This window comes from Aspergillus luchuensis, chromosome 6 (assembly GCF_016861625.1).
Source record: "Aspergillus luchuensis IFO 4308 DNA, chromosome 6, nearly complete sequence".
Taxonomy (NCBI): Eukaryota; Fungi; Ascomycota; class Eurotiomycetes; order Eurotiales; family Aspergillaceae; genus Aspergillus; species Aspergillus luchuensis.
In genome coordinates, this window is record NC_054854.1 from 1,011,919 (window position 1) to 1,033,865 (window position 21,947).

Genomic DNA, 21,947 nt, shown 5'->3' on the forward strand with positions numbered 1-21,947 from the left:
TAAATAAAATTTATTTATTATAATTATTTCTAATTATAATAATAAGTTTATAAGTGATTAATAGTATAATCTGATAAATATAATATATATCTGATATTATTCAATAATTATATACTACCCCAGTGCAGACAGCCAGGCAGAAAAAATAAATTAAATTATTATTATTATATTATACTGTTTTACAGTAAAATAGTATAAATTATTCTGGAAATAATATTTAAGTAAAGTATAACTTAATATTAATATACTTTTATCTAATATAATTAATATCTTCTCTTTTAAAGTCTTATATAGATTTTAATTATATCTGATGTTACGCCCGCTCAGGTCTCCTGATATTTAAATTATATTTTTTATTAAAAATTATAATATTATTTAATAAATAATATTAGATATCTTATCTCTTACATAAGTCTATATAGCTGATGCTTTTAATAAATATTATAAACTAGTTAAATTTAAAGATAAGATATAGCTAAAGGTCATCTAAAAAATAAGAATTAGATATATATTATTAAATTTAATTAAACTGTTTTCTATTAAACAAGATCTATTTAATATTATTAAATAAGTAGATTAATTAATATATAAATTATATTTACTATAAGATTAAGCTATATATCCAGTTATTAATATTATCCATCTTAAATAGGTCTATAAGAATAACTTTAAATAACTAAAGCCAGATATTATCTTAGTCCTGCTAGTTATAATTGACAGCTATGAGGAGCATGAAATTAATTATATCTTATAAATTAAAGCTAATAAGATACTGTTACAGTGGAAGAATAGAGAATAGATATAAAAATTATTAAATAACATGTGAGAGAACATTCTTAAGATACTGAAAATATATTAGAAAGATTAGTAATAGTAATAGATACTCTACTGTATATAGATAATTACTGTATCTATATTTATTTTTTTTTTAATTTTATTTATTTATATCTACATTTGTTTCTTTTTTTTTTTTTCTAATTTTACTTATTTCTTTATTTACTATTTCTCTGTTTATTAATTAACTGGTTAATTCTGCTAGGATCTAATATACTATATGATTTACTGTGAGTCTTTATCTTACTTTAATTTTTATTTTATTTTAATTTTTAATTTTATTTCCTCTTCTCTCTTCCTCTATTTCTTTTATATTATTTTGAATTCTTAGTATCTTTAACTTCTTTCTAAGTCTTTATTTTATGCTATTTAATCTTTTCTCTATAATAAAATAATATCTTTTCTATTTATATTATATTATTCTTTTTTTCTGATAATTTCTTTAACAGTAATAACAAGGGTGATATAATAAGAATCTTATATTATGAAATAATTAATACTGATAGGAAACTTATAAAAATTATTAATATTAGTTTTTATAATCTGCTAGTCTAGTATAATAGAATACTGTCTAGTCTAAATATTCTATTTAATAAAGAAAAGTCAGACTTATTTATTACCAGGTAATAGCTGAAGCTGTAAATATATTAGCTAGTAGATACTAATTTTAATTATAATACTGAACTACTAATGTGTATCTATCTCATAGATATATAAATTTATATTATTTTATATAATAATATTATTACTGCTACTACCCGTGACCAGTATTAGATAGTTAATTTTAATAGAAAAGAAGAATTATAAGCTAATTATATTCTATAAGATTTAACAGTATGGTTAGAGAAGAATAATATTTATTATTTTCTTGTTATTAATAATTATTATATACTGGACAGAGATCTCGCGTGTAGAAATAAGAATTAGATTATTAATTATAAGTATTTTATAAAATAGATAATTATATACAGAATAGTTACAGTTAATACTAGTATTCTTGCCGAGTAACTGATAAATATTTATAATATTAATTAAGCCAAGTAGAGTTACTTCTATATTTTAAATATAATTATAGACTTCTTTATTAAAATAAAGTATTTTATAGTTATTAACTTTCCCATCAGTGTTATGCTAGCTAATTTAAAAAATAAAATAATTTTTATAATTAATAAGATATTATATAATTTTTATAAGCTAGTTATAAGTTCTTCCGGGGTAACTAGCTCTAATTCTTTAGTAATTACAGATAGTACTGATGTTATCTGGATCTGTCTTATTCTCAAGATAATTCAGGGTATAGTAAATATATAATAACAGATAAATAATTTTATTACTTGTCTGGTATATTTCAGGAATAAGCTCTGAGACCTGAATTTATTTCTAATTGTAGAAGAAGTAGTCAGGAAGACTATAATACTATATCCAGATAATGTTGTTGGTAAGAAAATTATTCAAGATGTCTTGTGTGCTGTTAAATAGAACTGAATCTGTATTTTTATTATCAAGGCCCGCGTGTTTTCTGTATGTTTATTTATATTTTCTATGATATAAAATCTCTTGATTTTCCTTATATAATATGTCTTACATGCTTTTTATTTACTACATGTATTTTAAATACTTTCTTACTTATTTATACTTTACTACTTGCTTATGATATATTTTACTTGTTATGTTTTCCTACTTGTATTTAGGTATTTATTATTATTATCTGTTGAGGATAACAGCTTATGCGAAGTAGCAGTTTGCAGTATACTTATCTGATTAGAAGATAATGCTTCTACTATTTTTCTTCTATTAGATAGCTCTAAAAGAAATATAATCAACTATTTATCTTATTTGATGTCTTCTTCTTCTTCTCTGCTTAGATATAGACTCGTTCGCTCCAGGACGGAGCATGATCATGCCACCAACCTTGGAGTAGACGGTTGTGCCTCAAGCAGGCTGACACAATTTCCCGTGGATTGTCTGAACCGACTGCATAATTCTCCCTGGCCTGGTCTTACAGCATGATGCATGGCTGCGGCCCCTCATCACCATGACTCAATCTTCCTGTTCCTGGGAGGGACGTGGAGTCAGCTATTGGCTTCAGCCGCTCCCGAAGTTATTCCCATAGATCGAAATTTTGGGACACGGCATCCCAAACCTTGTACAAGATCTCTTTCATGGCCGATTACTCAAGGTCAAAATCCATATCCGGCGGCGTTTAGCACAAGTGCAATTTCTGTCTTCATGTCAACCGGTCAATTGGTGTAATATCACACCTTTCCCCCATCTCTCTTCTCCAAATTACTCTCGAATGCATGGCACATGGGAGTTGGTGATGCATGACCCATCATTTCTCCCGTTCGCTCACCTACCTCATGCCGAGTAACCCATCGAGTGGACTTGCCCAGAAGACACCAGACACATGGCAGGAGAACTGACTGCCGTATGAGTTATCTGGTGCCCTTTGTTGGTTGTCCGCCAAGCCTGGGTAAGTTTCTTAGCCGGGAGGGCATACATCGGGTGCTCTTTCAAGTCCCAACCTTAACGGCCTGGCTGGTCTCAACATAGCACCCCAACTTTCATCCTTCACATGCAACGTGTAGGAACCTCATCAAGCCAAGGGCTTAGCGATGCCATGTACTGCCCTGTACTGGGCTTTCCAGAAGTCACAGATACGATGGCAACCGCGCTGCGCCTCACCCCTTGCCTAAGGAAGGTGATACCTTCGACCGCTTATTCCGGCAAAAGGCACCCTAATAATGCTCCACGAGATTATCAATGATCTGCCTCATTTAGGGCAATAGTTTCTTTCCATGATTTCCATGATGTACAAGGCAATCAACTTAGTCGGTGAACAGTCGACGGTCGGCATTTCCACTGATTGGTCCATGGCTTGAGCCTCTTGGGCCCTTGAGACCCGATGTACAGGGAGATCTGCAGGGCTACCTCGTGTTCCCATCAGGTGAACAAGTGGGCCTCGTGAGATCCTACCTTTTTACCGAATCCTAGAAATCTCACCTCGACTTACCCCGCACGTATTCACCCGATTGAAGGAATTTATCACGAAACGGCTCTTGGGCAGATTCTCGTGGCCGTCTCAGATCCCGGGAGGGGCGTGATAGTAGGAAACTATATCCCTCACTAACTCTTCATGGAAGCGTGGGGTAGCCCGATTAGTGCTAGTAAGGGTTTTTCTTCATGTACGATGACTTCAAGAGATCGACATCGGGTAGTGTGCAACTTACTCGGGATTATGAAGGGCCAGTGAGAGGTGAGATCCTGCGGGTAGTCTCGGATACGAAGACGCCGGTCGTGCTTGAGATTCCTCCTCGAACCGGAGTTGCCGTGATTCTTGATGCAGGAGAAGAGTCGGGCAGATGGATTCCATTGAGGGCTTTGTTGGGTTGACATGTGGGATGATGCCATAGGATGAGGTGAAGAAGGTGAAGAAGGAAGAAGAATGGAGTTGTGATGGTCAGCTGCGCCTAGTTCCTTTTCAGCTACAGAGGGAGTCTTTGCAGATTCGCCCACAATAATCCAGCTCCTTGTACAATGATAGCACATTTGACACAAATTGTCATTTTTGTCATTATCAACCATCCATGTCTTCTCATATAACTCATAAACGCTAAGAATCATAATAATTACACCCGCCAACGCCATAACATGCACATAGAACAGAAATCTAGAACCCTGTAAGGACCCAACTTTCAAATGGAACACCACGAGGCTCTCTCCTGCCATTCTCCTGCGTATACAAGACGGGCTCGAACTCGCACGACGCAGCATACTGTCGAACCAATTGCCTCCAGTAACACGACTCCGCAGCAGGTGTCAAATACCGATCCCGAAACGTCTTCACCGAATTCTCCGCAATGCGTTGCGCAGTCTCCGGATGATCGATAAGAAACTCCATCTTCTGATCAAGGTCCGAAAAGTCGCGCTTGACCTCAACGTAATTCGCCTCCGGTCCAGACGCAATGAGCGCAGCATGATGTGCCTCGCGCCAGACCAGCTTATGCGAAACCACCACGGAGCGACAATTCAGTAGATACTTTCCGCGGCCTGAGAAGCTGCGTCCTTCTGCATGGGCCAGGAACATATATTGGCAGTAATCCTCCATTGGGAGGAGATTGAACCGGACATCATTTTCATCGTCCCAGTCAATCACCCGGATGCTTGCCCAGCTCCTGCCTTGCGCTGCCTTCAACAGCTTTCCCCGGACTTCGGGGTTCGTAGCAACACTACCTCTCCAGGCGAGCTGCTTTTTCTTATCCGGGAAGGGTAGACCTGGAATGAACTTTCCATCCAGGGTTACTTCACCATCGTCGACGGCAGCAATGCGGCGGCGAATATCCTTGTAAGGGCCGATCTTGACTTCCGGCCATGACCAATATCCGAAGTCGGGCATTAACCAGACATTCCCCTGCTCGTCCCGTTTGGAATAAGACCAGACTGGCCCCTGGTGAATGCTATAATCCTCCGTCGTCAGGACGAATTCAATGTCTGGTAGACTACCTCTGTCAGGGAACGAGGCAAGTGCACGATGAAGCGCATGAAGCGTGGATTTTCCGCGCGTGAAAGTTGCGGGCATCGCGCCAAAATCTACTACATACAGCTATATCGCATCAATGGCATTGTTAGAAGAGATTTCAAAACCATCGTAGATGATTCAGATTCCAACACACACCTCACCATGATGAATGATGCCCCGCACCATTCCATCCTCCACTTGCAGACTATCCACCTCCTTGAACGTAATCCGATGGCCCTCCCTCAGTGATGCAGACTTGTCCAGCTCGACAAACAGCTTCGGAAACGCCAGTCGACATTGCTCGTCCGAAAGCCCATGGTTGTCGCCATCGCGCTCGACCATAAACTCCCATGCCGTGGCGTTACCTGCTTCGGGTAATGAGGTCTGCAAGCATGTCTGTGGGGTTGGTTTGAGGGACGTCTTCAGAGCATATTTGGCGACGTCATTGGAGTATTGTGCGCCGAAGATAAGGAATGTTGTTAAGATGAGGGAGAGAACGGCCCCGGTGGCTATAAAGCGGAAGCTTGTCAACTGATTTTGTAGTAATTGCATTACTGCATAACTGTAGGTACCGCGAATTGGGTACCTCTATCTTGATCAGTGCATGTACTGTCGTCGATGGTAGTAGTCATTCAACTTCGTTATCGGGCGGGATCTCGAGGTGATCGTGAATCCACCGTCGCCATGGCAACGGAACGACTATAATATCACTTCCAGCTGAACTTTGCCTGGAAAACTCCAATCTGCGTACTGCATTACCAACTACTTAGTTGTTGTCTCTATCGGATAGAAAGTGAAAACCAGCCTATCAACATCCTATGTGTTGGCTTTATAGGTGCGAAGGCGGGGTTTGGGGTCGCGATCTTGCGAACGGCAATAACTGTCGTTCCGATGGCGGATATGTCTATTGAACTAGTATACTCAGTACCTGGAGATTGTGCAGAAGATGAGACGTCCGTTGGGGGCTTGAACTTGGATATTACAATCCCAGATGTCTATGTAGACTCTACCGGATCCATGCATATCACTCACATTAGTATAGAGCTTTCATTAAGAGTAGGGTATCTCTACTATCTATAATCATCAAAATAACCCTCAAATCTGGACAAAACCACAGAGGGAACATAAGAAATCTATACCTTCCCCTCCTCAGCCTTCTCCTTCCTCTCCTTCCTTGTCTTCTCCGTCCGCTCCAACCACCCCCCAATCCCAGCAATCGCAGCCTCCGGATCATCCTTATAATTCAACAGATACCCTTGCACCTCCGCAGCAGTGAACTCCCCAGCCGGAGTACCAGCTGCGAAATCCTTCGCCAACCGGACAATCTTGTCCGATACAGGAGGCCTTTCTTCCATTCCATCACCAATATTCGTCTTCTTAACTCCATTGGCTTTGCCGTCGTGGCTAGTAATAGCGTTCTTCCTCCTGTTTGGAGATACAGAGCGCAAATCACCCTCAAGCGTGGAATAAATGGACGAGAACAATTCCCGGATGTCTTGGGAGTGAGCATACCCAAACGTGATGGTCATGTCCACGCGGCCGGGACGGAGAAGCGCGGCATCAAGCTTCTCTGGATGGTTCGTAGTCATGATGAGGATGCGGCCTTCGCTTGCGGCGACGCCATCGATTACGTTCAGTAGGCCGGAGAGGGTGATCCCCTTGTTATCGGGGGTCTCCTCGGAGGGCTTCTTGTCTGTGGACGAGCCAGCGGGAGTGTTGGCAGCAGTGTTGGGCGCAGCGGCAGGATTGGCGTTGTTGGGGTCGTTCTTGTTCTTGTCGTCTTGGGTGCTGTTGGCCGCGCGCTTGGAGGTCATTCCAGCGCAGTCAATATCTTCCAGGAGGACGATGCAGCGGCGAGGGAGGTCTTGGAATAGAGACATCAAGTCGTCTTCGTCCAAGCTCTTGGAGCTCAGGTTCAGCAGGTATAGCGGGAGGCCGAGAAGTCCTGATGCTGCAAAGCAGAGACTGGTCTTTCCGGTTCCGGGAGGGCCGTGGAGGAGGTACCCCCGACGGTAGGGGATACCTCTGTTGGAGTACCATCTCCTCGTGCGGGGGTGGAGGTATTCCTTGATGTCTTTGATGAAAGACTGCTTTTGGTCCTGGTCTAGCACGACAGTGGAGAGAGGCCTGGGGTGGCGTGCCATGCAGCGTACCCAGTCAGTGTATCCGCCATTCTTCTGGCCGCGGTAAATAACTGTGCTGTTTCCATCTCTGGCTACCCATGCCCTTTGGGCTTCGGCCAGGAGTTCCTTCAGGATAGTGGGGTCACGACCGAAACATGAGATGAATAGTCGCTCAGGCACGTATCGCATGTAGGAGATGGTGTTGTTGTTTTCCTCTTTCGCACGAGTGAAGGTAAGAAGGCGACCACGGAACCAGAAGTAATGGCTTCCTTCGGCTGGGGTAAAGCGGAGGCGCTTGAACTTGTCTCGTGCGACGGTCTTGGCCCAGTAGTCGTCAAAGTCGGAGACGACATTGCCGTTCTCGTCGTATTCATCTTCGTCATCCCCGTCACCCTCGTCGTCAGAGTCGTAGTATCGTGCGCCGCTGGAGATCTTGGTGCTGGCTACGAATTGAGTGGACTTTTTCGTAGAAGGGTGTTGTGCCATCCAGAACATCAGGTAGTTGTACACTTCATCCTCGAGGCGGATCTCAGCAGTTGAGACACAATAATTGGTTAGCAGCTCATGTGAGCGGAAGAACACATATCGCAGTGAAGCAACAAAAGCCACAGCCGTCAAAATCATGGGAATATATTGGGAGAGGTCGATGTGTAAATATGATATTAGAAACCGGGATATGAAGGAGTACCCCGGAATGAACATATCCAGCATCGCGCTGTCGGAAGGATTCATATACTGTGAGGAAGATGTTGCGTTCATGATTGGAGTGTTGTTGATGGTGTTGCTGAGAAAGGCGCTTGAAGCCATGATGAGGGTTTCGTAACCGTAGGGTAATGATATACTATATAAAATCCAGCAATGCTAACAATGCCGTGGGCGCGGAGTTGACCTTGAAATTAAATGATCTTTAGCGGCAAATAACAACAATATGCAATTATCCGGCAGCTCTATAAGAGAAAAAATGGAAATTAACGCTGAAGGAAAGTTGCAATCAATTGGCATGGAAGGCTCCTATTGTCGAGAATGAGCTCTTCTTTTATAGTTCGATCCCGGTCATAATGCGCCAGGCAGGAAGGCTGACAAGCCGTGGCATCGTGGGGTTGGTAGGCATCCATCTGCGCCGAGCGGTAGGAGCAGGATCTAGAGCGAGCCTCTGACCCATCGTGTAGACCAATGTGTAACTGACGAACGGCGCCCAACGAAGGAAGTGACTGGCGCAGTGGAATGCGCAGCTGACGGGGAGCCACTTGAGTCATCGTCCGAAGCAGGCGGGCGCCAATCCCGGCAACTCAGCCGGCGATCGTGTGGATTCTTTCACTTCAGCCGCATCCCCTTCTTCATCGGGGACATCTCCCTGCGAACCAATAATGCCTTTCCTTGTATTCAATCCTAGTCTGTAAAATCCAAATGTGGGTATCTTGATTATGACGTATTATGGGTTATGGCTCCCCGTCCTAAGAAAAAGCCGCGCCTCGCAAAAACAACCAACAGTAAGAGCATCAGAAAACCAACAAGCAAAGAAAACAATGTCACAGCCACTCGTTCTATGTCTATGATCACGATCCGGTGAAATTGTCTTTCACGGTATCGAATATGTCGGTCGCCCACTCCTTCGCTTCCTGGAGTTTGTCCCAAAGGGTCCCCCACCAGGTAGGGCCCTTCTCATCCTCGCTTTCCGGGTCAGGCTCGGGCTCAGCTTCAGGCGCCGTTTCCGTCGGGGACGCAGAAGAGGTAATCTCTGCCGACGGCATCACCGTTGGCGTCATAGTGGCGGTCGTGCTAGAAACTGGAGGGTCTGGAACACTGGCCAGCGTGGGCGTGTCTTCGTCAGAGTGAAGGCCTATCGTCTTAAGAGGCAGACGCATGGTCCCATTGTTCGGGTGCGCGGTGATCCCGAGTGAGTCGCAGATAATGTTGTACACATTGATGTTTTCTACCTTGGTTAGCTCAAATCCAACTCCGCGCGACAAAGGGTCGGGGATGACTCACGAAATGCTTCCAACCGACTGTTTGGTTCATGGGGGAATGCGGGTCCCCTGGCGATGAAAATTGCCCGCATCAAGGGGTGCTCGTGGTCATATCCATGAATGCCTCTGGGGTGGTAGACCTCCCCATTCTCCAAGGCCTTCTGGGCATCAAAGTCGGTACGCTCGACAACTGCCCACCCTGTCTTTGGAATTACCCACAGAGGGGCGATGCGATCGTTGTTTTGAAAGTGATAGCGTTCAGGCATGCCCTCACGTGTGTAGATCTCGACCGCATGCGAATAGTTCGCGGCCACGCTCTCCAGCTGATTTTGGAGAATTTGGAGATCATCTGGCCGTTTGGGACGCAGCCCGCGTAACGGCCAGCCGTCGATGCGCTGGACTAGATCAAGATCGACCAGGTCCTCCAACTGAACCAATCGCTCGGTCGCGGTTGTCGCCATGCCATGGTCGGAGACAATCACGATGTTCACGACATCCGTTAAATTGCGTGCTTCGATACCGGAGAATAGGCTGCCAAGCATGTCGTCCACCTTAGCGATTGTGTTGCGAGTTTCAGTGCTGTTGGGGCCATAGTTATGTCCATCTGCGTCAACATTCGGAACATAGGCAGCGATAAACTGAGGCCTTTGGGGCGCAATGTCTGACTCCGCTTCTACTCCCGGCATATCCAACAATCCCAAGATGCGTTCCACTTTCGAGGAAAGCATTTCGGACCCGTTGTATTCGTCTAGGTAGGTGGGATCTACGCCTCCGATATGTGCCTCGGAGCCCGGCCACATATGAACAGCGGTCCGCACGCCCTGATTCTCGGCCGTCATCCAGAGGGGCTCTGCGTTCCACCATTTCGGCTGCATGCTGACGGACGGGTGGGTATAGTAGAACTCTTCCTGCAGCTCCGGGTCCCAGAAGGTATTTCCAACGATTCCGTGGCTCTCGGGATATAGTCCCGTAACAAGTGTAAAATGATTCGGGAAGGTCACGCTCGGGAAACTGGGTAGCATGTACTGCGGCGAGACGCCATTTGCAATGAATGAGCGAAGGGTTGGGGTCAAGCCACGAGTGAGAAAGTCCGCTCGGAAACCATCGAGAGAGATCAAGATCGTCGTGGGGGCGAACAACGCAGTGCCATTAGATAGAAGTTGCCTCGAGGAATGAGGGGCTCGATACTTTATAGATGCTTTATATGCGCCCAGTAAGAAGATGAGGAGAAGGATAAAGATGGCGGAGAATACGAGGGCGAGTCTGCGCCATGGAACGCGCCGTGGCTGGTTACCATAAATCAGTACCGGAGCTCCCGCACAACCCATGAGAGGATATTGTGTGACATTCATACCTGCATGAAAGCATATTCTTTGACGCGTGTGTCGAAGTCGGACGAAGATGCGCTCAGGAGAGAGTGCTCATCGTCCCGGTGACCCTCTTCCATCTCGAACATTATCTCTCCGGATCCACGCGCCTTCTTACGACGCTCTTTGCGGGCCTCTCTTCGGGCCTGTTGGCGTTGTCGCCTGCGTTCTTGCTTTCCGATTCGAACACTACTACTGCTGGGGCTGAAGATGCGGCGAAGGCCATGAGTTGGACCGGTTCGGGTGAGCAGTTTCTCTGTTTCTTCTTCCTCTTCCAGTACTGTGCGATCGTGTTCGGCAAGCTCTAATGTAGTGCGTGATCTCCGAAGGAATTCGTCGTCCTCCGAGTCAGAGTCCTGCTCTGACGGGGAACGTAGCGACTCGGCATCTTCATCATAGTCGCCGGGAGACAGCAGGGCGGAGGTGGGAATGTTGCGTCGGAGAGGCATGGGTGACGGGTGGCGGCATGAGGCCGGAGTGCAGATGCACGGAGGAGGGACCGACCGACCTTGGAGCCGGTATGGCGACACGTATGAAGTGTTGGTAAGGGAAATAGTAAGGGTCTTGGGGGGATGATAAAGGATGGCGGAATCATGGATCAATTGACCTCGAGGGGGCGGCGATCGGCGGATCTCCGGGCCGGCGCCGAATGAGAACCACTGGTCCAGTTCATGTCTGTCCTTCCCCCACACCATGGATATGCTCGACTTTGTATAACTATCAACACTTACCTCTTGATTTGACGGAGGATTTCGTCCAATTAGGAACCTTGATCTATGTTATACCTTGACCACCTCCTATCCATCTGGTTTGAGGGATGTCTACATGTCGTCTACTCCTCGCCGCTCTGCCAAAGGGGTCCTGTGGATAGTGATCAGTGGCCTCCATACTTGAAGCTTCACCAAGCAGTCATTCTTCACGACTTTGGCATCTGTCTTGAAAACAACTGGCTAATCTGAGTGCTCAAGCCATCATGTCTGGATTATGCCTCCCCTCCCCTGATGGGATGACAGCTTGCACTTGAGAACCAGACAAAGAACAGAACTACAAAGAAGCTATCGAGCATTAGAGAGACAGACAAACAATGAAAGGCTAGCTAGCACAGGCAGGAGCCTTGAACGAGAACGCTGTTTTTGAAGAGACTTTAGTGCCTGTCTGTCGCTAAGTCCCAGCATTGGTAGTACTGAAAGCTGCAGTCGCGATGTTCCCAACATTCGACAACTCGCGCTTTGAATGACTAACATGACTAACGAAAGACGACCGAGTCACTAGTTGAGATACACCAGAAGCCGCTAGATTGAGCTACTGATCGATCAACATTTAGGTGTGAAACTTCCCGTGGCACATTGCTTGCGAAACATGCCACAGTCGAGACTGCAACGTGGTGAGGCTGACGTAGCAGCATCCTAGGGATGCTTCCGTCTATTGAGAGGTTGCTGCATCCTCATTGCACTTCCTCAATGCGTTCAAAGATATTATTTTCTTCGCAGGGCTAAAGATCGTCGAGGAATGGATCAACATTCCTCAGGCTGGCCGATTCCGGCCACTCGACTTCCCTTTTAGGAACCCCTGGGGTGGCAGCTCCAAGTCACATGACACTGGGAAGAGCCCCAGTTGGATCTGCTACCAGCAGGAGTAGTTTATCTAGATCCGGGCGTCTGTCAATGCTTTGGGTTGCAGCTGTGCTATTTTGGGATCCAATCTGTTCGATCTAGGCCGGAAGCAGTGCCTAGCTTCCCACGTTCGTTCCCACACTACGGCATCCGGATCCCTAAACCTCTTGCGATTCGTGGATAACACCATGAAGAAGCACTTGTCCCGGAGTTTAAACCGACTGTCAAGCAAAGATGGTAGTACCGGAACGGTACATCAAGGAAAGCTATAAAGAACCTCAAAATCCAGCTCGATCCGTCTGCGTTGTCATGCTTCATTCTCTATCTTCCAATCCTTCTTCTTGACGCTCAGTTTTGCTGCTTGTACCGCGATAGATCTCTTTCTTCTTCTTTCTCTCCCAAGTCTCTTCCATTCACAATGCGTTACTCAACCCACGTTGTGACCGCTCTGGCCTTCGCTGCCGGCACTGCCCACGCAGCCCAGTCCGCTAGTGACGACGGCAAAGTGACAACAGTGGCCGCCCAAAGTACCGTCGAAGCCACCGCCGTCGTCACCGCGGAGCCCAGCAGTGCTGCAACTGAATCTGCTGTCCAGCACCCCCCTCCCATTGCCGCATCCAGTGCCCCAGCTTCTGCCTCCTCCGAGACAAGCGTCCCAGTCATCAAGTCCAGCGCTACCGAGTCTCAGCCCGCTGCCACTGAATCCAGCGCTCCAGTAGCCACCAACACCGAGCCCGCCGCTGTTGGATCCAGCGCCCCAGCTACCCAGGGGATTGGCACCGCCGCTCAAACGAGCGTCCCGCTCATCAAGACCTCCGGAGGGGAGACACAGGCCGCTCAAACGAGCGCTCCGGCTGCTTCCAGCGTCCCACCAGTACCGATCGAATCGAACCCCGCCGTGACCAGTGCTCCTCCTGCCAGCATTCCCCCGGCCGCCAGTGGCAACGCCAGCACCACTTCATCGCTGCGGTTCTCCAACTCGACCACCTCTTCAGGGTCCTTTTCTACCGGCACCTCTGGAGGCGGTGGTGGCGGCGGCGGCGCTGCTACGGTTCCTGCTGCACCCACCTCCACGGGATTCATCTCGTCCAGCTCCGGAGCCAAGATGGTTCTTCCCGGCCTTGCTCTAGTCGGAAGCATCGCCATGGGCTTGCTTGTCTTGGCTTAATTGACACTGCTTCTGTCTTCTCTTCTGATTTTTCTTTCGATATCATGCATCACTAGACTGTTTGATGGCAAGACGACTGCCCCCGAAAATCAATACAGAAAAAGAAATGAAATACAGCGAAGTGGGCAGGTATTTTTTCACCTTATAAAAGACTAATAACCATTGACGAGAAGTGGATCGCTTCGCTCACTTATGATACATCCTATTTCTGGCTTGCTTGTTAATTCCAGGTGTTTGTCCTTCACAATACAAATAATATATATACTATGCTCTTGCTGAATTCCGATATTGTACTCTGGATGAGAATACCAGAATATATCCCTTCGTTGGAATTGGATTTCTAGAGGAGGAGGTATATACGGCGTTTTATCATATTTTTCATTTCTTACTTCGGTTTCTGGAGTACTCAGGTTTCATGGATTGTGTATTAGACTTTGGTGAAATTCATAAATTCATTCATTCAAGCCAATAGGGACATGCATTCAGCTAGATCGTAATTCTCAAGAGAATAAATATGGAAAAAAAAAAAAAATAAAAAAAAAAGAAACTATTTCATCTATTTTGTTAGTACCTCTGCATCTATATTATACTGCATGCATGCATCTTATCATCTTCGAGCCATTACTCCCCATAACCAATACAGCCATGCGTTATATGCAATCATCATTCAGAAAACAATCTCAAAAAGTCAACAAATCATTGAATCCTTTTTTTTTCCCTTCCATCCTACGAATTCGATACCCAATTCGCCCACTTACAAGAACACCCGCCACTCCCACCATCAACACCCCCATAATCCCCCGTGGCATCCGTCGACGAATTTCCATATAGGTCAAAAATCCCCGGGGCCGGATTCACCAGCGTGCCACCGTACGATCGATCCTCGAGCTGCAACTTGACTTCCGTCGAGTTGATCTGCTCGCCGCTCTCCATGCCATAACAATAGACCATTTTCTTCATTGCGTCCCCGCCATGGCGGTCTAGAGTTATGGTGATAGGGTAAGGGAAGGATCCGGGCCGGGTCCAGTCATTCGCGGAGGAAGGCGTGGTCGTTGCTGTAGCACTTGCGGTTGCTGTGGATGCTGATGCTGTGGACGTGGAGGTTGAGTTCTGCAGGAGGTTGTCGTTGGAGCGGGTCCAGATTTGGACGAGGAAGCGGGTCTGTGACCATGTGCAGCGGACGCGGGCGTCGGATTCGTTGGATCCGCCGTTTTGGTCATTGGGGTTTGTGTCGGTTGTGTTGCCGTCGAGGGGAGCGAGGGAGGAGAGGAAGATGGAGCGGTCGAAGTAGGTATAGAAGCCGTAGTGTTCTGTGTTGAGACCGCGGTTGTAGAGACGGACGGGTTGGGAAGAGGGTAGTGGGTATAGGTCTGCGGCGGCGGCGGTTCCGTCGGAGTCTTCGTCTGGGGATGGGATTATTGTTGCGAGGTTGGGGAAGGAGCTGTCGGAGGATCTTCGCGCCAGGCGAAGGGTGGATGTCGATGTTAGGGTGCTGGCGGAGAGGAAGGTCATGTAGAAAGGGGTTTCTTCGCCAGCGTAGGGGACGGTGTTGTTGTCTGTTGTGTTGCCGAGGAAGGTCTGGTCTTTCATGCTTGGTGGGGATGGAGATGGGCTGTAGGGGTTGTCGGAGCTCCGTGAGGAGAGGGTCTTGCTGGATCTTGTGGCAATCGTGGTGCTGTTAGGGTAGGTACCGTTGCGAAATTGGATTTCCACACGGAAGTTCGGCTCGTTGGCGGCGTAGGGCTCGTTGGCGGATTGTTCCTCTGGTGGTAGAGCACAGCTCCAGAGCGTGGATGGAGTTATGCATCCTGATTGCTGGACCTGAGGCTTTGGTCCGGCAATCGTTGCGATACCGGTGGGCATCGGCGGATAGCCGGTGAGATTGAGCCACTGTGATTCCACTGGAGTTGAGTCGCCTTTTCCTGTCAAGGTCATGACTAGGAGGAGGATGATAGCTATGATGATGAGGAAGGATGTGAGGATAGCCAGGTACCACCGACGTTTGACCTTCTTGTCCTTCTTGTCTTTCCTACCGAAACAGCCGTTCTTGTGAGACCGATCACCACCGCAACAGCAACAGCAGAACAACAATCCAAACTTCTTTTTCTTTTTCTTCTTGTCTTCTGTCTCTAACGTTTTCCGGCGTATCTCGATTATCTCTCTCTCTGTGGTGGTATGTGACACTTCCTCTCGTGAGAGTGGATGAGGCTCCATGCGATGTATAGAAGAGCTAGTGTATTGAGAAGTATATGTAGGCACTGGGGTAGATGAGCTGTTGTGATTGGATGTGTATGCAGGCACTGGAGCAGTATGCATGTCGGATAACGGGATTGACCCAGCCCTCTCGGTGGCTTGCTGAAGGCCAGGAGACGTAGGGTTAGGAGGCTGCGGTTCAGCCTGCTGTTCCTGAGGGAATGATGGATGCTGGTGTCCATTGGGTGCTATGAGAATTGGCGATGGGACAGTAGCGGGATGGACATGGATAGCCTGAGCTGGAGGCGCTGGTTGCGCAACCGGTTGGGGAGCTTGCACTATTATGGGTTGAATGGCTGGCTGGGGTGCTGGCTGAGGAGCTGGTTGGACCACTGGTTGAATGATTGGCTGAAAGACCGGCCAAGATGTTTTCCTTTCATATTGACTGTCTGGAGGCGGTGCTAATTCTCCTGTCTCTCCTCCGGCATGCGGCGATGGAAATGTTTCTTGAGGCAACCCCCGCGACACATCATCAGAAATGGGCTGATTTGGGGTGTTTCCAGGAGGCCCTCCAGCCGAAGGGTGCTCACTCGGAGGATGTTCGCTGGGAGGATGCTCACTGGGAGGGAGCTGACTAGGAGGATGCTCAATTGGGGGATGCTCGCTCGGGGGATACTCGCTCAGAGGACGCAGGGTTGGAGGAGGTTGGATTGTCGGATGCTCAGACAGAGGTATCCCCCTTGAGCCGGCTTTCCCAACTGGGTAATCGTCTTGACGATTGTCAAGAGTGGCCTCTACTCCCTTATCCATTACACTCGGTTCATACACAGTGCGTGTCTCTGAGGTAGCGGGGCCACCTGTCGAACCAGTGCCTTTATCTTGTGGCATGTCTCCCACGTCGATCAGGAGACCCCTACTGTCTGAGGAGCTCACAGCTGTACCCTGGGTATAGCCGGGAATCTTGTCTTTGGGCGTTATAGAGCAGACATGGTTGACGCATTCAAAGTACGGCCGTCCACTGAACAATTCATGTGCACAAGCTTGGTAGTACTCAGCCGCAGAGCCCTGGATTGGCCTTCCCGGGAACATAAAGGATGTGGCATCGCGCTCTCGTTCGACAGGTTGGTCTTGATCACTCAATCTTTTCTCGTCAAAGGGATTCAGACCGGCGTCTGGCCAATCGGGTGTCAATTCCTTATGGTGAGGTATTATGGCTTCTGGCGTGTCGGGCGAAAAGCTGGATACTTCCTTTTCCCACCACTCATCACTCGATGCCCTTGACTCCGTTGCGATACTGGGAATTGGTGGTCTAGCAGTCTCAGTTGGGGTGGTGGGACCCATGGCTGTGCTGTAGCGACTCAACAACGGTGAGAGCAAGTAGGTCCACCAACCTTGGGATTGATGCCTGTTTGTTTCAGTGTTGATGCTTAATCTATCTGGAATCTTTTTGGGATTCCCGCTAGAATATGACCGAGACCGGCTCTCCCGTCGCACATCATCCTCTTCAAACAGAGTGCCAGTTGAGAGCGAGCGCTGTCTCCCTGCTGCAAATACAGATTGCCTTCGTGTCGATTCAGTGTTCATGTTCGTGCTCGGATTCTCATTCTGCTCCAAGAAGGCAAGATTCGGGATAGCAGGCACAGGCGGAATGTTAATGTCACTGTCATTGTCATCGGGATACGGCGTTGGTTGAGAGTAAATGCTAGATGCTATCCTAGGACGAGGATGAGTCGTGTCAAGGCCGGTCCAGAATGTGTCTTCCTTTGCCGGAGTCACAATTATAGACGGAGTCAGTGCCGCTCGTTGGGCATGTCCAGTGTTTACTGTTAGCCCTCTTCCTTGAGTGCTTAGCGATTCATCGGATGGCATGCTTAGTCCAATCATAATCGGCCGATCGGATGGCGACAGATCGTCATTTCCCTTCTTTTTTCGCCTGATGTTGAAGTAAGACAGTCGTTTGCTGTCAAATACGGACGGTTTCACGGACGATTGGTCATAGTCCTGACCAGGAACTTTCTTCAATATCCCTTTGAGAGTATGTGCGTTCCTTTCCTGTTCTCGCACTTCAGAGAGGGCTTTTAGGTCATTCAAATCCATTAAGGTTGGCACTGATCCATCTTCAGGTGTCTTTGACGTAGAATGAGAGAAGTCCGTAACCAAACTCAACCCAACAGGCCGTTCTGAGCATTTTCCCGTGTAGAGTCCAAGATTGCTTAGGTCCTCTTGGTTCGGATCCATCTGATAAGAGACCCCCGTCCCATCCACTGCTTCCTGTGACTGTGTGTGCTTATCATAGCTTCCTTCGCGTATAAAAGGGTTATTCCTGCGTGATGTCTTATTCAGAAAAGCAAAAGGTCGATTTCTTTCCATGTTATGATCCTCTGGAGATGATGGCACCGGGCTCGGAATCTCCTCTGTGATAGGAGACGACAAAGGGAAAGTCGGAGCTGCAGGAATTCGTAGTCCTGCCGTCGAATTCTGCATCTCGGGGGCCGTATGGCCTGCGAGGCCCAAAAACTGCCTTATACTAGACCAGATCATCAGTTCGCTGGATTTAGTAACACAGCATTTCAGGGGGTTGGAGTAGGCCAAGTTACCGTAGACGGACTGGTGTAGCAGATGAAAATCGTTTCGGTATAGATCAAGCAAACCAGCTGCGTGATTGCGAAGCTTTTCCTTGACAAATCGACAGTCTTTGATCGTGCAAGTGCAAAACAAAGGACGCTTGGGTTGGTATTGTTGTGATCAAAGCATCCAGGTGAGACAATCGCAAACCAGATGAAACAATGACCTTTAGAGCACAAAGCAGCCTCAACACAACAACACAACAACGCCGGCTGTTATTCACACATTCCACTCTTATGGAGAAAAGGATACAAAGAGCACAAAGAAAAGCGAATAGGTCCGAACCCGTATTCTAGGTGGACAATTCAAACACGACCGGCTGGTGTGGGAGAAGTAGCACATGGACAAGCAAGGCAAGAGAGAGAAGAGGAGAAACGATGGAAGAATCATGACACGACCGGCTGATGCCAGGAAGAAGTCCAAGCACCCGGTGGGTGCTAGGAATGAATGGGAGAGCTCATGCATATCATGCAACAGCCATCCTTGACCTGGACACTTTGCGGACCCGCATGGTCCTGGCTACTATTTGTGCCGAGTGCCAAATCCTCCGGCCTCAGACCGTCGAGCCGGACGGGTCGATACCATTGGTCACGGTTGCTTGGATCGACTCTGCAAGATGATGTTTGGCAGGTAGCTCCAGGGGTGGATTGGCTCCTGAAGAAGCCGTGGGAGCTCTATAGCCGCCGATGGGGGGCACGCGGCGCTAACAGAAGCATATCTACGACGCCGGTGAGGTTGCAGAACATCGCCGGGCACCAATCAGCAGCCACGACGCCAGGGACAAAAATAGCCTGCATCAACACGGCAGTCCACCAGATGCCCCCCCAAAGCCAAGTAGCTCTGACCTCCTAACTAACAATATCAACAATCAACGGCGGTTTGAAGCTACAATGTCATGAGACTCTCCGCTTAGTCGACTCAATCCGAATATTACCAGGACGGAAACTGAGGTGAAATAGGTTCTCGATCGACATCCATGTCGACCGGTATCAACCGATCCTTCGACATTTGATTTCCAGGTATCTGTAGAGCAAAATACACATAATAAACAAACCATGGGGATATCAAAACAATGCCACACATACACACACACTCCTTTTTCCAAACAATTGTTGTTCGTGTTTCCTTTTTGACCTTCTTCCGTGCATTCACGGTACCTTTAACAAACACCGACAATACATGATGAAGGGCGAATAAACACAGATCCCACGCCCTCAAGTTTCCATTTCTTGGGGAGGAGTAAAGAGGAGAGTAAAAACGGGTAGGGGTGAAATGACTTTGGGGAGGTGGAGGAAGCCACCTTGACCCCGAGATGTTAAGTAACGGGACATGACCAGGGGAGTAATGCGGGAGAGGTGAGAAATATAGAGAAACAGGATGAGGTATCGGTTTCGCGCCATAGACTAGCCAAGAATCGCTGTCATGCCCACCAGAATGATGGGTAGGATGATGAAATAGTCAAGCAGATGGACGCTCGAAAGGACGATAGCCACCCAAAACAAATCTACAAGCCAGAGAAAGAGAAGTCGGATATCACGTCTAGAGCGGGGGGTGATGTGGACCGTGTCAAGTAAAGCAACCGTCACCGATGCATTCATCGTGGGCTATATCATGGGTGAAACGATCGGTGGCCCTCAATTAGCTACCGCCGTTCGTCGGTGTATTGCACGCCTTGCATTGGAGCCACAGTCCCGTTCATGAGAGGAGGAAGCGTTCGCGGTTGCTCTTGCGGCATCGCGGTTCCAGGAGCATAACCGGAAAACATAGCGCCATGCACTTGCCCATTTGGCTGTGGCGCTGTTATGGGATGATGCTCGAAGATCGACGGCTGTCGAGATTGGCCGTTGGCTTGCTGCTGACTGAGTTGCGCGCGCATCTCGTCAAGTTCGCTCCTCAACACGTCGTTTTCTCTGCGAGTAGTAGTAACCATCTTCTCAAGGTGTGAGATGTATTCAATAGCTACAAGTATGTTAGCACAAGAAACAACAACTAGGGCTGTGGTTGTGATGGTTTAAATTACCTCTTGTGAGAGTCTCCCATTTACTCGATTTATTGTTCTGACTTTGTGGGAGGCGGACACGCAAAGCTTCGAAGCAATCCTTCATCTCACTGCGGCGCTTTCGCTCCGCCAACTTGTGTGTTACTCTCAGCTCGGGGGTCCTGCTGTAAGGTGTACTACCGCTATGTGCGTCTGCTTCTCCAATGAGACCACGGACTTGTTTGTGCTGTAAGGAATGGTGATGCACATTTTGAGGAAGTTCTGAAGAAATGTCAGGAACGGTAGTTCGTATATCTTAGGGACCTAGAAAGACATACCATGCTGTCCACGAGGCAACCGTGCATCAGAAAAGACGCTACTGGCAAGCGACTCAGCTGTACTTCCTTTGCGGGAGAATTGATTGGTCGACTTCTCGGTGGTAGAAGAGACAGAGTTGGATCGCGCAACGTCGGGATCGGGGAAAGCGTATGCAAGACCAGCGGTAGGTGCCTCTGCATTGTAGATCTCGGAGCGAGGGTTCGATGAGATGGCAGGTGCAGTGCGACCAGCTGCAAATCCGCGATGTTCGCTAGCCCGCGGGCCAAGTGGGGAGAGTGGTTGGGCCCCAGAGTATCGAGGGCCACGATAGGAATTGTTCATATTCACGTCCATGGAGATACCGCGCTCTCGTTGAAGACCCGATACAATCGACGTTTGCGAAGCATTCGTGCTATGGTAGGGAGATGCGGGGTTAATAGCAAGCGAGCTGATTCCTTGGTTCATCCTGCTATCCACACTGCTCCGTCGAGACTCAGGGGGCTCCACCATACTGCCTCGTTGAGAAGGCGCATCGTAGTTCTGGTTGATCGAAGGTAGGGTGGTGTTCGGCTGAGTCGAGCCGAAATTCGGAGAAGGCTGCGCTCCCGCAGATGAAGGCGTGTTGGTGTTAGAGTGGTCGTTGGGGTAAGGGGACCGATCCGAGACGTAAGATGCGCGATTGGGAGAAGGTTGGGAGGTGAGGAAGGAGAGAGAGGGATAGTTGCCTGTCGCATTTGTCGTGGTTGAGTAGGTAGACGACCCTAGGGGACAATCAGCCTCCGCAGGTGGGAATGAATAGGACGAAGCCTTACTGGTACTCTGAGGCATGGACCAATTCCCCGAATCACGCTCTATCGTATTTAAAGAGGCATTTCCCGGTGACTTCTCGGCCTGGGTAGGCATGCCACCGGCCATACTTGCTGTCAAGGTCGAGATAGACGGGAGAGTCTGAGTAGACGACACTGGAGGGGTTTGCGGTCCCGTGGTAGCGGGCTCCCAAGGTCGATGAGCAAGAGTAGTCTCCATGACAATCTGTTGACTGGTGTACCAGCACTCTAGAAAAGTACAAAGGAAATGGATCTCAGGGGGGAAAAGGCGTTAGAAGAGGCGATATCGCAAGGAGTGTTCTGAAGTGTTTCGAGAGCAGATGGTGTATAAGTCAGGGTCTCTCCGCTATCTCATGTTCGGATATCGGCACAACACGTAGTAAGACAGTGAACGTTTCAACGTTGACTGGCAGAC

At 47.9% G+C, this 21,947-nt stretch overlaps 6 protein-coding genes across 6 annotated transcripts; 1 reads left to right on the forward strand and 5 right to left on the reverse strand.

Annotated features, from left to right (window-relative positions):
• Positions 1-4,504: 4,504 nt before the first annotated feature.
• AKAW2_60372A (DUF821 domain protein) lies at positions 4,505-5,905 on the reverse strand (the record flags this gene model as incomplete). The annotated part of the gene is made up of 2 exons (XM_041692491.1): positions 4,505-5,437; positions 5,510-5,905. The coding sequence occupies 2 exons, from the start codon at positions 5,903-5,905 to the stop codon at positions 4,505-4,507; spliced, it is 1,329 nt and encodes a 442-aa protein (XP_041545870.1).
• A 581-nt stretch (positions 5,906-6,486) lies between these two features.
• On the reverse strand, positions 6,487-8,283 carry AKAW2_60373A (BCS1 and AAA domain-containing protein; the record flags this gene model as incomplete). Its single annotated transcript, XM_041692492.1, has 1 exon — positions 6,487-8,283. One exon carries the CDS (start codon positions 8,281-8,283, stop codon positions 6,487-6,489), a length of 1,797 nt encoding a protein of 598 aa, XP_041545871.1.
• Positions 8,284-9,032: 749 nt separating this feature from the next.
• On the reverse strand, positions 9,033-11,259 carry AKAW2_60374A (alkaline phosphatase family protein; the record flags this gene model as incomplete). Its single annotated transcript, XM_041692493.1, has 3 exons — positions 9,033-9,409; positions 9,466-10,729; positions 10,798-11,259. 3 exons carry the CDS (start codon positions 11,257-11,259, stop codon positions 9,033-9,035), a joined length of 2,103 nt encoding a protein of 700 aa, XP_041545872.1.
• A 1,582-nt stretch (positions 11,260-12,841) lies between these two features.
• On the forward strand, positions 12,842-13,591 carry AKAW2_60375S (uncharacterized protein; the record flags this gene model as incomplete). Its single annotated transcript, XM_041692494.1, has 1 exon — positions 12,842-13,591. One exon carries the CDS (start codon positions 12,842-12,844, stop codon positions 13,589-13,591), a length of 750 nt encoding a protein of 249 aa, XP_041545873.1.
• Positions 13,592-14,317: 726 nt separating this feature from the next.
• Positions 14,318-18,268, reverse strand: AKAW2_60376A (uncharacterized protein; the record flags this gene model as incomplete). Its single annotated transcript, XM_041692495.1, has 1 exon — positions 14,318-18,268. One exon carries the CDS (start codon positions 18,266-18,268, stop codon positions 14,318-14,320), a length of 3,951 nt encoding a protein of 1,316 aa, XP_041545874.1.
• Positions 18,269-20,051: 1,783 nt separating this feature from the next.
• Positions 20,052-21,731, reverse strand: AKAW2_60377A (putative HLH transcription factor (Hpa3); the record flags this gene model as incomplete). Its single annotated transcript, XM_041692496.1, has 4 exons — positions 20,052-20,368; positions 20,430-20,669; positions 20,726-21,466; positions 21,518-21,731. 4 exons carry the CDS (start codon positions 21,729-21,731, stop codon positions 20,052-20,054), a joined length of 1,512 nt encoding a protein of 503 aa, XP_041545875.1.
• Between the last annotated feature and the right edge of the window lie 216 nt (positions 21,732-21,947).